At 38.5% G+C, this 15,166-nt stretch overlaps 1 protein-coding gene across 2 annotated transcripts in view; it reads right to left on the reverse strand.

The window, feature by feature from the left end:
* Nucleotides 1–15,166, reverse strand: part of wdr27 (WD repeat domain 27) — a 42,226-nt gene that overhangs the window by 7,597 nt on the left and 19,463 nt on the right. The window contains exons 21-23 of one of the 2 annotated variants that reach the window (XM_005474036.2): nt 14,178–14,275; nt 9,279–9,381; nt 5,999–6,097 (exon numbers count right to left, since the gene is read on the reverse strand). In XM_005474036.2, the coding sequence (XP_005474093.1) occupies nt 5,999–6,097; nt 9,279–9,381; nt 14,178–14,275 (300 nt within the window). Of the gene's footprint in view, nt 1–5,998; nt 6,098–9,278; nt 9,382–14,177; nt 14,276–15,166 lie in introns of those variants that run through there. The other variant, XR_002064208.2, reaches the window with a different exon arrangement.

Genomic DNA, 15,166 nt, shown 5'->3' on the forward strand with positions numbered 1-15,166 from the left:
GAGTTTTTCCCAGTGGATGAGAGGGTTGCTTCTCTCTGCCTTTGGATCAGAGAACGTTTCTGCTTATACGCCGAATAATAGTTCCCAACCTACTTGGCGTCACTGAGTGGGTTCTTGAGGGTTCCAGTGACACTGTCATCCTTCCGGGAGACTTCAGTGCTCGTGTGGGCAACGACAGTGATACCTGAAGGGGTGTAACTGGGAGGAACGGCCTTTCTGATCTGAACCCAAGTGGTGTTTTGCTATTGGACCTCTGTGCAAATCATAGTTTGTCCAAAATGAACACCATGTTTGAACATAAATATGTCCTTAAGTGCATGTGGCATCAGGCCAGTGATCAATTATGTAATGGTATGATACATAGCCGTATGTTCTGGACACTTGGGTGAAGGGAGGAGCTGAGCTAACTGATGACCACCTATCGAGGCAGGGGAGGATGCTGGAAAGACCTGGCACACCTAAATGTATACTAACAGTGGGCTGGGAACGTCTGGGAAAAGCCATGGTCTGGGAGAACTTAAGCTCCCATCTCTGGCAGAACTTCGACAGCATTCCGAGGGAGGCTGGGGGCATTCAGTCCAAATGGGTCATGTTCTGCGCCTCCATTGCCGAGGCAGCTGCAAGGAGTTTTGGCCGCAAGGTGTCATGGTGGTAATCCCTGAACCTGATGGTGGACACTGCAGGTGAAGGGAATAATCAAGCTGAAGACGGAATCCTATCGGGCTTGGTTAGCCTGTGGGACTTCGGAGGCATCTGATGGGTACTGGCAGGCTGGCCGAATGGCTTGGGCAGCAGCCGAAGCAAAAACTCGTGTGTGGTGAGGCCAGGGAACAAGACTTTCGAACTGCCTCGAAGCGATTCTGGCAAACCGTCAGGCGACTAAAGAGGGGAAAGTAGTGCTCCACTCACATGGTGTACAGTGTAAGTGTGGTGCTGCTGACTTCAGCTGAAGATATAGTCAGGCAGTCATGGAATCCTTTGAGGACCGCCCTAATCCCACTGGCATGCCTAATGTAGAGGAGTCCTGGGACTAGGGGAACTTTAATTTTCGTAATTAAAATGAAAACTTTATGTCTACAGAAACAGAATTATCTACAACTGATACTAACAACTTTTATAGGAAAAAAATTCCAATGAGGAGCACAGAATTAGATGCAGGCTTTCAATATTCATCTATATTCAGTGCTAAATCAAATTACTGATAAGGCATCAGTAGGCAAAAAAGCAACACAAACAAAAACACTTTAAGCATCAGTTGGCTTCAGTTTGTTTGCTAAATTACTCACTGAGGTTTAAATAAATAAGATCTTTAACTTAAAGATCAGTGTCAGAAAGAAGAGTGACATGTCTGAAAAGGTTCTCAGTCATCCAGGTCATCGTAGTCTAAAGAGCTTGGAAAGAAAAGCGTCTGGACTTCTTTAAGTTTCTTGAAGACATTTCACCTCTCCTCCGAGAAGCTCCTTCAGTTCTAAGAGCAACTGCTTTTAGAACTGAGAAGATGAACCATTTTCTTTCCAAGCTCTTTAGACAAAGAAGAGGGACATTTCACAAAGAGAGTAACAACTGGTTCAACAGATGCTTAGAAGAGCTCACCAGTAATGAACCGCCTTTTGTAGTGAACTGCTGATAGTCGAGCTATCAGCAGGTCAGGATGACACAGTACAGAAATATGAGTAATCCAAACAGTGCGCAGCGCCATGAAATCTGTGCCCCTCGTCTGACCCAGTGACCTGTTTCTTCACTTCTGGCTAAAGCATTTTTCTTTACATATGGATCCAAAATTCAAAAATCAGTGGAAAAGGTACCTGTGGATACAGTAGCATGGCTGCATTGTTTAAAGGCACTATAGAGATTACTAAATTGTAATCTCAAAAAAGAAAAAAAGAACTTCCTCTTTTGTATTATATGCAAGGAATGACAAGAACACCCCGTTGCACATGAAAATCCTTCCGCTCTAATTTTCACAGTAGCACATTAAGGTCCAACACAGGGAAGCAAACAAATTTACAGCTGCATACAATGCGAACTCCCACACGATTTTATAAGACAGCATTGTGAAGTGACAATAAAGCTAAAACCCCTAATTACAGACTAAAGTACAGGAATAAACCTAAGAGAATAAACCCTGAGGTGGATCTGTCTGCTTGGTTCTCTTTTAAGTATTCAGGTGGAAAACATGAGTGATAAATGAGTGGAAAATATGCATTGCATTATCTGTCTGCGTCTCCCATCAGAAGTTTCTCACAGCTGTAAATATGGAGAACATCTGGCCCTCAAATGTAGATCAACAGCAAGGTGAACACAGGTTAGGGACATTTTTTGCCAGCACTTTGTCTTAGGAGAAAGCATGGGCACAGCATATTTCCAATATATCACATGGTTAACTTTAGAACTAACCGGCCATTTCTCAGGACTTCTTGAACTTAAAATGACTTTTGACTTATTGCTTTTGGCTCACAAAAATTAAACCACAGATAGGTAAGCATGCAAATCCACACAGGCAAACAAACCTAGATAAACTGAGTAAAGTATAAGTTAGCACCAGGTGAACAGGCACTTCTGAAGGGTTAAAATAAACTATCTGCTTCACAAGTAAGCAAACAAGAGTTGTTAATGATCACATCTGGCAAAATTATGGACAAAGGGAGTTACTGAACTTTTGAAAAACTGAGGAAAAATTAAAGAAGCATTAAGTAAAGTCATGCCAGTGCTATGGATGGAATCATAACATTTACTGAGCTTTTATGTCATCAGACCCATCTCCAATGACAACTGAGCAAAACTGCCTCCCTAAACGGGTTTTGTCAAACCACCCTGAAATCATTTTGGGAACAGCTTTCAAAACTACGATCTGTGGTGGATGCATGCAACTGTGCCCAGCTGTGTACTAACCGCAATCAGATAATTGGTTGACAAAATGCAGAGGACAATTTACCAGTAAGCTAAACTTGTGACGTCCACTAAAATTCAACAAAACAGGCAAAAATGGCTTGACTAATCCACAAGACTCAGATAAATTACCTAACTAAACATTTAGATGCCAGTACGTCTTAACATCAACATAATTCTTATATCAACTTTCAGCCTAGTTTGACCTAGTTTGTGGCAAGGCTGTACTGGTTTTTTACAGCAAAACCCTCATTTTTTATAATGTATTCTGTATGCAAAGGCCTGTTACACGAATCTGAGAATTGAAATACTACTAGAGTATGTGTTCATCATTAATGCATTATATACATTTACATTCCGATAAGATATATATCACTATTTCAATCTACAACCTGACACCTGTGGTGGAAAGTAAGATAAAGATCCAGTCTATTGATTCAGCATGTCTTGTTTTTGAATTTCTGTTTTGTCCCATCAAGTAAAACAAAATGTACAGAAGTACTAATGTTGAGCAAGCACGCCCTGACTGATGAAGTGTGTCTTCAAACTCTGCAGATCACTGTACTTCAGCCAGATAATGGCTATGAACCAAGCTTTCCACTTTCAAGCTGGGAAATCTGAATGTATCATTGTGCTCCAAAGTTTCGCTGAATTGAGTTACAAAAATGGACATGCAGATTTAAAACATGTGCCTTGAGTTGACAACACAGTCAACAAATCTTAAGAGATGTTCAGCAAAGGCTGTGACATTATAACACAGAATCTATATTTTAGATTTTATTTTTTATAAGTATTCTCGTTTTGGATATTTTCAAAGGAATGCGTTGCTTTATTAAAAAGGTACTAGATATGTTGTTAGTCACTAAAAGCATGCTGGTATAAAGCAGCACTGTAATGGTAATTCAAAGTAAACACATATCTTTTCTGTTTTTCTTTGGTGCAACTCCCCACATTCCATGAATTGTTCTCTTCTAGATTGATGGCAGGCCAGGCAAAGAAAACAAACAGCTTTAAATCCTTTATGTGGATAACTTTTAATAATTCATAGATCACAGAACAACCCCTGCAGCAGAATGGCAACCTGTGTAGGCTGTACTCTGCATCTCGATCTGTGATAACTTTGATAAGCTCTGGCCCAACCATTAGCAAAAGAAGATGGATGGATGACAGCACAAACTGAATCTTTCAGTAATTTTGTAATTGAAAGCAGCTTTGAGTCACAGGTGAGTGAAGATATCACAGGTCACATGATTTTTCATTACTGAGGCATTTTGACTCCAACATGCATATGCACCTATGCCCTGGCTTCAAGGATTGGATTCTGTAGGGTTTTATCCTAGTCAAACAAGTGCAGGATCAGGAAGTTTCAGGAGTTTTTCTGACTTATGATCACTTCAATGGGAGAAGGTTGCCCCAGTAATAAAACTGGCTGAAGTGCCATTATAGTAATTCCAGTCTCCAGTATGATACTAGAATCCAGACTGAACACTTAGATGTATCAGACATGAAAATGTGGCTACCGGAAGCAAAGATAAAAAAACAAATGACAAAAGATCCTGTAGCAATCTGTCTTGATGTGTTATATTGTGTACAGCAATCAACCAGCTTGGAAACCAGCTTGTTTGCTTTTGCTTATTTAGGTCTGATGGCTGCAGTGTTTTGGTTCCCTGCTGTGTGTAGTCTTTCGTTGGCTCATTTTCATTCATCTTCAGTCCTGAAAGTCCCTGAACCTAACCACCAGAGGAATGTTTTTTCTTTGTTTGTTAAGCAACTTAACACAGGCCTATGAATCATTTAAGCAAAGAAATACCAAACTCCCAAACTCAAGGGATGAACCAGTGTTGTATCTACACATCACAGATAATTTAACCGGAACCAGTTTTAAACTTTGCTACCAGTCACAAAACATGTCACAAAACACATATTTTCTTCCCATGTCTTTAGTTTAAAGACTAACAGACTAACTCCTATTGTGTAACAGTGAGTGACACAACAAGATTGGACAAGTGGAGAACAAATCAGGTGGCAGGCCTAAAAAAACAGTAGATGAACAATATCTTAAAGTTATGTCCTCAAGACATTGGAACAATCCAACTAGATTTGACAAGTCAAAACCTTACATATGACCTGAGAGCTGTATCTGGCCCTTCAGTTGTCTACTGTTCGCCAAAAACTCAGATGGTCTCAATGCGGATGAGCTACGCCAACTTACAAAAGAACTGGACTGAAAATCAGTGGCAAAAGGTCTTGTGGAACGATAAATCCAATATTTTTATGGGGGTTTTTTAGCCTTTATTGTGATAGGAAAGTGCAGAAAAGACAGGAAAGCTGGGTGAAAGACTAGGGGAAGCATGCATAAAATGGCCTTGGGGCAGATTTGAAACCAGACCTCTGCATTAGCCTTATAATATACGGGTGGCTTGCTGAACTTACTGAGCTAAACTGGCACCCCGATGAATTGTTATGCTATGTATGAAGGAGGTAAAGAGAGCGGTACAACCATCTGTAAGACACAGAAGGCTCTGTCATGGCTTGGGGCTGGATTTCAGCCAGTAGCATTAGGGATATTGTCAAAACTGAATTATGGATGTAGAAAATTACCATCAATGGAACACTTTCAGTCATGGATAGGCCTCCCCAGAGCTTGGACCTCGACATTATTGAAGCAATTCACGTTTCATAAAAATGCTGCACCTATTTCTTATTTCATAGCATAATGTAAAGAAATGAGCAGTACCTCGAGATTTTTGTATAGTATTGTAGATATCACACTATAAACTGCATGGTTACATAGGCTACCTTGCTCACTAACCTAGCTAGGGTTAGCTCCCTACAAAAAAAAAAGGTGAATATTGCTAAAATGTTAAACTCAGTTCAATCCACAAACTGATGGGTGACATCAAGTCAAGCATTTGTGACAAATTAAAGTATTGTGTTGACTATACTACGCAGTGAGTACAGACAAAGACACCTTAATAAGTCGTGGCATGTGATGTTACCCAGAGGAGATCATTCAGTTTTCCTTGGAATATGAAGCAAAGATATTTTATCGAGGCACGTCATTGCATATTTATCTATACACAAAGACAAACAGTAATCAGAGTCTTACCTGTGGTGTAGCAGGGTTGAAAGCCACATTAAGCACAGTGTCTGAGTGTTTTTGTAATCTGTGGAGATAGTTGCTGCTACGGATGTCATACACATAGGCCTGCAATTAAGGACACAATGAATGTATACAGAAGCTTAGTGTGTACTATTGTACATACAACACACAATTATGTTCTGACCGAGCATGATGATAATGCAGATCAACTTGAGTATCATTTCAGGTTCAAGGGTAAATTTTTATCCTTTTTTGTACTTCCACACACAAAGGACATTTAATATACAGTACAGTATGTAGTAAAAATGTCCAGCCAAGATTGATTGCTAGGGGTAAATGTCCAAAGTCCAAATTTCTTGTAAACAGGAGTATTAAAGTGATTAAAGTTTTGGAGTTTGTCCAGAAATCAGACATGTAGCAGACACTAAAAGTCATGCCAAAGTCAATCATCCTCCGTGCTGGACTAATCTCAAAATAACTGAAGTTCAACAGAGTAAATAAGCACTGATTTTAGCAATTTTTCGGTAATTAACAAAATGGGTAATTTATTTGTTTGCATTCTTTTTACGTCCTATGCTTCTTCTTATATTTACTGAGTAGATTCCTGATTCCCGAGTGCTCAGATAACCTCTGATATGAATAATGGTAAACAGTGATGAGGAAGGTCACTTCAAACACCTGAGTGTTGGATGCTGATTTTCAGCTTTAAAAACTGTTTAAGTGCAAATTAAAATGTCAAAACATAAATACTCATACTGAAGTTTGTTGCACAAGCAGATCTCAAAATAGTGAGCATTTCAAAATCAAGCTGCCATTACCAATTATAACAAAGCCTTGCAGATACTGTGTGTTTCTAGTGTATTTTGCTTTGAGGTAGTTAGGAATTGTTAATCACCCCTGTGGGAGTTGTGGATTTTATACTTACTCTTGGGTTGATTTAAAAAAGAAAACCCCAAAAATCGTTAGCGTATTGAGTGTCTCGATCTGTTTCATTTGAGACATGAGTGTCTAGAACAGAAAGTTTGTTATTGTATGCTTTTTCTAAATATAATCAGTAAGTTTTTAGAAAAATGTATTAACCTCAGTGCCATAAGGACAGATAAAAACAGATGTGGGGATGTCTGCTACAAGATGAAGACTCATCAAATTCCTGCAGCTGTTTTGTATCATGTTTCCCCGAAAAAAAAACAAAAAAACCCCGCTTCAATTGAATCCTGTCAAAAGAGTGACTCCTGTCTAAGGCTTATGAAGTGTGTGATGCCTGAAAGGGATTTAGGTATATGGAAGAAAAAAGTTCTCTTAGGAATGTTTTAATATCACATGGATCACATGATGTATCAGTTTATGTCAACAGTAACTGAAGCGGAGCAGAGACCAGGGTCAGGAGGGTTTGCAATATATCACTGAGCATATATTCTGTCACAGAATATATGCTTATCACAGTTTCATGATAAGAAATAACACATATTTCAGCTGTATATAGAAAGGCTTAATATCAGCCATGCTAAAATGATATTCCACTTCGGTTACTTTTGGGCTAAGTTTTTTGGAAAATGTGTAATATGATCTAGGGAGTCTTTTTTAGACTATTCAGGTCCCTTTTTTTTTTTTCCATGATTGCTTTTTGATATATTAAGACAAGTACAAATGTGTCTGGCTCATATAAGTCTCAAGGCAGCTACAAATAAATACGATGTAGCTCACTACCGTATACTCTCCCAGTTTCCAAGAAACGTTGGAAATGACCGATCTCAACAGAGATGCAAAAGTCTGCGCTGTGCTGAGTCCCCATAATTAATAAGAATCAGCAGCATGCATATATTATTCCACTGCTTTCAACAAGCACGTATATGAGAAGAACAGAGAGATGGATAAGGAAAAGGGAGGCTGTCTTCTGAAAACGTCTTGAAAGTAAGGCAAGCTCTGGAAAAGCAATTAAACAGTTGTGCTTCAACATGAATGTTGACTTCTTTGGAAAAAGGCTTGAATCCAAATAAAAATCTCTGAGTCAAGCACAAACAGTCCTTTCCTTAAATGGAGGTAAAACTGATAAAGATATTAATCATTTTTGCTGCTATTTTTACCTTCCTAAGGTCAGTTATGTTGTCGTTTTAACTTGGGTGACAACATTTATTAGCCAAACATTAGAAGGTAGAGAACTCTAAAACTGGGGTGCCACATGCGAGGCAGCTCTGACATCCATGCGAGCAAGTCTGAGACTGAAAGTGAATCTATAGGAAGGAGGATCAGGGGAGCAGGCGGTGAGGAGATACGGCATCTTGGGAGATATGAGAAGGTTAGGGTTTGGGAATGAATTTTTAAAGTTAATCTTGTAGGTCTCAGTGAGTTTGCAATGAGTAGAGGTGTTATATAATCAGTGGATTTAGAATCAGTCTTGTTGAAGCCATCACATTATACCAAACCAAGGCCATAGCTTTTTTTCTTTGTCCCGAACTGAAGTTTAACCACTTGGTTCTAAAGTGCACAAGTCACGTGTTTGGTATGCTTTCCTTCTTAACACTAGTTTGAGTGATCTAACCTGTAGTGTCCTGTAATGGTACAGTTTAAATTTCCATTTCTACCAACTCCTCCAAAAACCATTCTGAATACCTGTGCCATGGGCATTTCACCATGCACGATCATGTAACATAAACGTTTTACAACCAGGACATGTATATCTATTTTATGTCTAATTTATGTCTAAAATACTTGGCCATCTCTCAGGTGCTTTGTCAGGTCTTTGCTGGAGTATTCCTGTTTCTTAAGGACACGAGATGCACTTGATCAGTGTGTCCGATGACATGAGAACGCTAACTCTGCTCTAAGTGCTTTTTACGTTAGTTCTGCATAACCTATGCAGACTTTATCAATCAATAAATAAATCAAACCAAACGTCTGACACTTTGACCTCACCCTCAACCAGGCTGCCCCTCCCTGAGCCTGGTTCTGCCAGACATTTCTTCCTGTTAAAAGGGAGCTTTTCCTTCCCGCTGTTGCCAAATGCATGCTTGTAGTGGGTTGTTTGACTTGTGGGGGTTTTCAGTTATTGTACAATCTTTACCTTACATTATAAAGCACCTTGAGGCAACTGTTGTTGGTTCTATATAAATAAAACTGAATTGAACTTTTATAGGAAAAACAAGATGAAGAACAGCCTAGATATTGCAAAAGGTCAAAACCTTTCTGTTTTACTTTATAATGTTTTAATCCCTACGGTGAACATAATTATTATCTGTTTGCAATGTATACAGGTGGTTTTGATGGACCCAACAGTGAGACTGCTTACACAGTTATCCTCAGAGCCTGTAGCAATGAAGCGTCCACATGGCGAGATGGCTGAAGAGCAGGGCTGGCAGCGATTTACATGGTTCTCATAACGTCGTACACACCTGGTGAGAAGAAGCACACAGTGTTAAGAAATCACTGATGTTGATAAATTCAAACAACTTTATGTGACGAACAGACTTGATGCTTGACCAGTGATCCTTTATATTAGTTTGTATGTTATAAGGCAATCTAAAAGGTTTTACTGGGTCTAGTAAACTTATAAATGTTTGGGAACTGGGATATCTTTGGTATGCATGCTATTTCACAGTGCACCCATTACTATGGTGAAGCGTTGAGCTGAAGGTGCAAAATATATGGAACAGAAGGAGAACGGCACTCCATGGACTGCTTTACAAACAACCGAACCAGCTGAGCACAGGGAGTTGAGCATGACTCAAGGAAAACACAGGAAAGAGACTTCGTTAATGAAAAATGTTTCCCTCATGCAACTTCTGTGCTGTTTCATTTGGTTTGCAAAGGCATGTAATGTCTTTACAATGCCACTAACAGGTAACTAAGCTAGTGCCTCTATATGGGCTGGCATACTGGCAGGCCAGTGCTTTGACAGCATCTGGTGAGAGCATGTCTTTGACATTCACATGCTAATGTCATTAAGTTGGGCTAAAAGTAGGGCATATTCATTGACCATAAGGAAATCTGATATACCCAGTACCAGAACTTTATAGAGCTTATAATGTTGAGTTGCTGCTAAGACTGTGCCGGAAAACTGTTGATTCAGTTTAATGGCATGCTTTCTTTCATTGTTTTTCTCTCATATTCAATGGGATTACTTAATTATCTATTTTTTTCAGGATGACGACATTGTCAGCTGACTATGACATTTGCTCATGTAGCCCTCAATAAAAAGGCCATACGACAGAACAGAAGCAACAAGATGGGACAGCCCATAGGTTTTGCTCTTCAGATTTTGGAAAGATTTCGAACAGTTATTTCATAAATAATGAAATTTTTTGTCACAAAAAAACTTATTTTCTTTTATAATACACAAACTTTCTGTCTGTGTTTGCTTCATTTTTCATCAACTCCTCCTAGAAGATCAGGAGTTTAGCAGCCAGACTTGACACGCAGGTACATTTTAGGCCCATGAAGGTTCTTATCTATATCAGCAATGGGGTAAAATGACCCTAGAGTTACAGGTGAGTCTTCACCGTATAAAAGTGTTTTATCAATTTAAATTTACGACGATAAAGTATTATTTATATCCACCAAAGCTAAATTTAAACTCATACACTATAACTATATAGTGTTGCCTAGCAACAACCTAGCAACAAAACCAATTTTTTGGACTTTAATCTCAGAATTCTGACTTTTTTAAAAGAATTCTGACTTTAATCCCAGAATTGTTTTTTCTCAGAATTCTGACTTTTTTCTCAGAATTCCGAGATTAAAGTCTGAATTCTGACTTTTTTCTCAGAATTCTGACTTTTTTCTCAGAATTCCGAGATTAAAGTCTGAATTCTGACTATTTTCTCAGAATTCTGACTTTAATCTCAGAATTCTGACTTTTTTCTCAGAATTCCGAGATTAAAGTCTGAATTCTGACTTTTTTCTCAGAATTCTGACTTTTTCCTCAGAATTCTGGAAAAGAAGAAAAAAAGACTTGCCCACTTTTTTTTCCAGGTGGCCCTAATCCTCTTTTGTAGAAAATACCTCATAGAAACATCATCTGAATTTCACAGCCAACAGCACAAACAGGCCAAACAATACTGTAGCACATACAAGTTATTTAGATGAACAGCGAGATAAATGGGAATTACCTGTTCTGTTTTCTAGGGCACCATTACTACATCTTAACATTTCTGCACTGCAACAGTGCTTACACAAACTGTCACCATTGCACTTTAAAAAACACTTTAGCAGTTCACAGTAAGCACTCATCTGGTTTTCTAGGCCAGAGTGTGGAGCTAATGTTTTGACTGAAGAAGGAGAGAAGAGTTACACACATACACACTCTATGTTGTGTTTTACTGATGACTACACCAGAGGGTCTGATACTCTTGAGTGACAGCCGATACAGTTATTGAATCCACTTGGGTATTCGGTGTCAGTCATCAAGGTGATCAGCAGGGTAATCCTAGCTCATTATATGCTGCCAATACATTTCAGAATATTTAACTGCCCCAGAGCATATCAGATAAGAGCTGGCTTTTTCTTAATATTACTTCATGCAAATACATTGTTTATGTATTTCTTCACATGGATTTGGACTGATCAAATTATGGAAAGAGAAGCAGATCACCATCTGTTCTCTATTTTTAGAACCAGCATGTCAGTGATTTTGAACCATGCTTAATGCTGGTGTGTACACCCTTCAGCTGGAACATTGCATACATATCAAAATACAAGTGGTGACTGAAAGGTTATGGCTTTAAAAGTACTTTAACCAATATAGTGGATCTATACAGTATATTAAACTAATTGTTTGACAAAGTGGTCATGGTCATCAGCACGCGATGACCATGACCACTTTGTGCTGATGGACAACAGCGGTCCTGACAATCCTGCAGCTTTCAAACGAAACATGACCACTTATTTAATCAGCACCTTCTAAGAAAATGCCTGGTCTGATTGAGTTCCTGAGTAATCTTATTCTCTGCTTGTCAGCACAAATTCAGTGCATCATTGTATAAAAGTTTTCGATGAAAAGACATTTCCATTTGAACTATTATGCATTTCCTTTGAAATAATTTAATGCCATTGCAATTATCACGGGATAGAGACAACACTTGCGTCACATATCTGAAATGTCCTGGTACATATAAGGGTCAGTTCATCAAACTTACACACACACACACACACACACGCACACAGTCGTGTTTTCATATCCTTGTGCGGACATCTAATTGACAAAATGCTTTCCCTAGCCACTTACCCTAACCCTAACCATCAAAAGTGAATGCAAAGCCCTAACCCTTACCCTGTCCCTAACCCATAACCTAATTGTAACCCTGACACTAAAACCACATTTTGAGTCTCAAAAATGCCTTCAAACTTATGTGGAGATAGATTTTGTCCCTATAAGGGACTTGTTGGTCCCTACAAGTTTAGTAAACTTTGAATTTTGGGTCCCCACAAAGATATTTGATAAACAGTTTTAACACTGATTTGATTACTTTGATTAGCAGTAAAGAAGACTGAAATATTTATTTAGTGGCCTGGTGCCATGTTTTGTGGTTAGTAATGGTTAATTGTTTTCATCCATGCGTATGTTTCACCTCCAAAGAACTCTGCGTACTGAGGGATGTTTGATAAAACCTCTTAAAATGAGGGGTTGACCTAGAAACAAGCCACAAATATTTATCAGATAGCATTAAGATTTGATGGAGGAACGGAAGAGGAGTTACACATGGAAGCAGCTTCAGACATGAAAGAATGAAATGCTCAATAATGCCGTTCAACTCGGCCAAAAAAAAACGAAAGGAAAAAAAAAAATCCAAAACAGAGATCCAAAAGGGCCTTTTTGAATCGCCTTCCTTAAAAGATTATCTTCTACTATGGCCTAAATAGAAATATTCTTCTTTTTCTTTACTTTGTCAATTGAACAACTGCTAATGTGTCTATCACTGGGGAATGTTTGTGTAAGAAAATGTTGAAGTTAGTCAAATATAAGGTAATCTTTAAAGTCTCAACAAAAGAAGTGTGATAAAAATGATTTCTTCCCTAACGTTCTTGGACTTACGAGAATCTGGAGGATTTGGTGAAATAACACTAGACTCAGAAGCCAACCTTCATCCAGGCTTGTCAACAGGTGATAAAGGTTGAACAGGAATGTTACAAATTTTGGCAAAATAATTTCATAATGAGAAAGAAGTTTTCAGAATTTCCAAGCATATTGGTCACTATTACTTCTTTCAATGTATAGTATTAGGAGAAAATCTTGAGCTAGCCCTCATTTCCTTATATTTTGCTAACAAGGAGACATTCTAATCCTTTCTTAAAGTAGTCTTGTGCAAGAGTTATCCAGGCTTCAGTCCAATGCTTGTACCTGACTGTCTTCAGAGGAATGTTTTTTTTGTTTGTTTGTTTGTTAAACCACTTAACTCTGACCTATGAATCATTTAAGCATAAAAAAGCCACTAAATCAAGGGATGACCAGGAGTGTCTTCATCTTCATCTTTTGGCACTTTGTTACTAGCAGCCAGTTGCAAAGACACACATTTTCTTTCCATTTCTTTATTTGGCTTTATCAAAATGCTAAAGATAAAAGAGTTTTGCAGATATAAAATAGTATTTTTGCACTAACAAGGTGATTCCAACAGAGCTATTAGCTGAAAACTTGGCATGTCTCTACATGTTGTGCAGTATGCCCTTAAAAAAAATCAGTGGAAACTAGCCAAGTGCAGCACAAAAGATGAAGAGGCATCCAAAAAAATTCTTTCATACTGATGACTCAAAATTTGACATTTTTAGTTCAAATTGTTGTCAATATGTACAGAGTAGGTACAACAACAAGACCATTAGCTACTGATACAACAGATTGTGATCCACCCGTGAAATACCATCTAGAAAGTCGGCTAGAGTGCTTACCAATTTAAAAAATTAAAATGTTAAAAAAAAAAAAAACTTCAACAGAAGTTGACAAACTGATGTGTGACATCAGGGTGACTTGATCTTTTATATACTTTGCTCAAAACTTTTGCAAAAAGAAATCTTGTGTAGTAAATGCATTAGCTACTGATACAATAGTGCTTATAGGTTTTGAACATGATTTCCCTTTAAGAAGCAAGAGACTACAGTAGACTACAGTAGATTATAAAGCACCATTTTTCTTGCCTTATGATCACATTAAGAGTACATTCAGTACAAATCGCACAGAATATGTTATAATAATACAAACCTAAGTGTTCGAAGGTCCCAAATCTTCATACCATCAGTGACAGCACTGGTCAGGAAGAGGTTGTATGAATCTGGAGCCTGTGAGCTAAACGCTGATCCCTTTAATGATACACAATGAACAAACAGCTTAGTCAGCACAAGCTTTACGTGAAAATGGATATAAATCTTCTTTTTTTCCCTAAATTTTTTATTATTATACTATTACTATAATGTATACTACTTCAAAACAGAAGGTGATATTTTAAAAAAATCATGCTGGGCTGTAAAAACAAAAAACGGAAGCAAAAGCGAGGTTACGTTGGAGTGTCTTTGTGTCATCACTGTTTTTTAGTTAAATAGAAAAGCAAAGAACTTCTACTACAAATCTATCCATCCATTCCACACAGCACTTTCAGACCAACTTATTGAATGCTATAGGTAAATGTGTAAGAGAGAAAAGCTTAGGGAGAGGCGGAGAGAAAAAGAGTTAGAGAGAGAAAGAAGCGGTGGGGGGGATTGTTTAGATTTCCACTGAAAGTGTGAGAACGGCAGCCTGAGAGGGCATTTCCAGTTCTTTTTTTTCCGAGAAGTCCTGTGCTGTGATGAGTTCCAGGTGAATTTTGTCAAAAAGGCGATGGAAATTTCAAGTAAGAAAAGCTGCTTCTCAAAATGCAGTTCCTGATGTTTGGTGAGCCTCAGGAGGAAAAACCAATAGTGAAGGGAAAAAAATGTGTGTAGACTCCAAGCAGGAGCAATGCTACTAATCCTACGGCACCCAAAGGCCCCTTAGGCCCCCAGGCGGAGAATCCCATAGTGACATCAATAGCCAAGCTAAAAACAACACACCACAGGCTTTCCACAATGCAATGCACACAATAGCTGGCGTGACAAAGAACAGGCACCTCTGGGCTGAAGGAATAAAGTCAGCTGTGTGCAAGAGTGAATTGCAGTTGAATGCTTTAATGCACTTCATCCATACCACAAGGTGCAGTGTATCCAGCTAATCCAGGC

The sequence above is a fragment of the Oreochromis niloticus genome, linkage group LG13 (genome assembly GCF_001858045.2).
Source record: "Oreochromis niloticus isolate F11D_XX linkage group LG13, O_niloticus_UMD_NMBU, whole genome shotgun sequence".
Lineage (NCBI taxonomy): Eukaryota > Metazoa > Chordata > Actinopteri > Cichliformes > Cichlidae > Oreochromis > Oreochromis niloticus.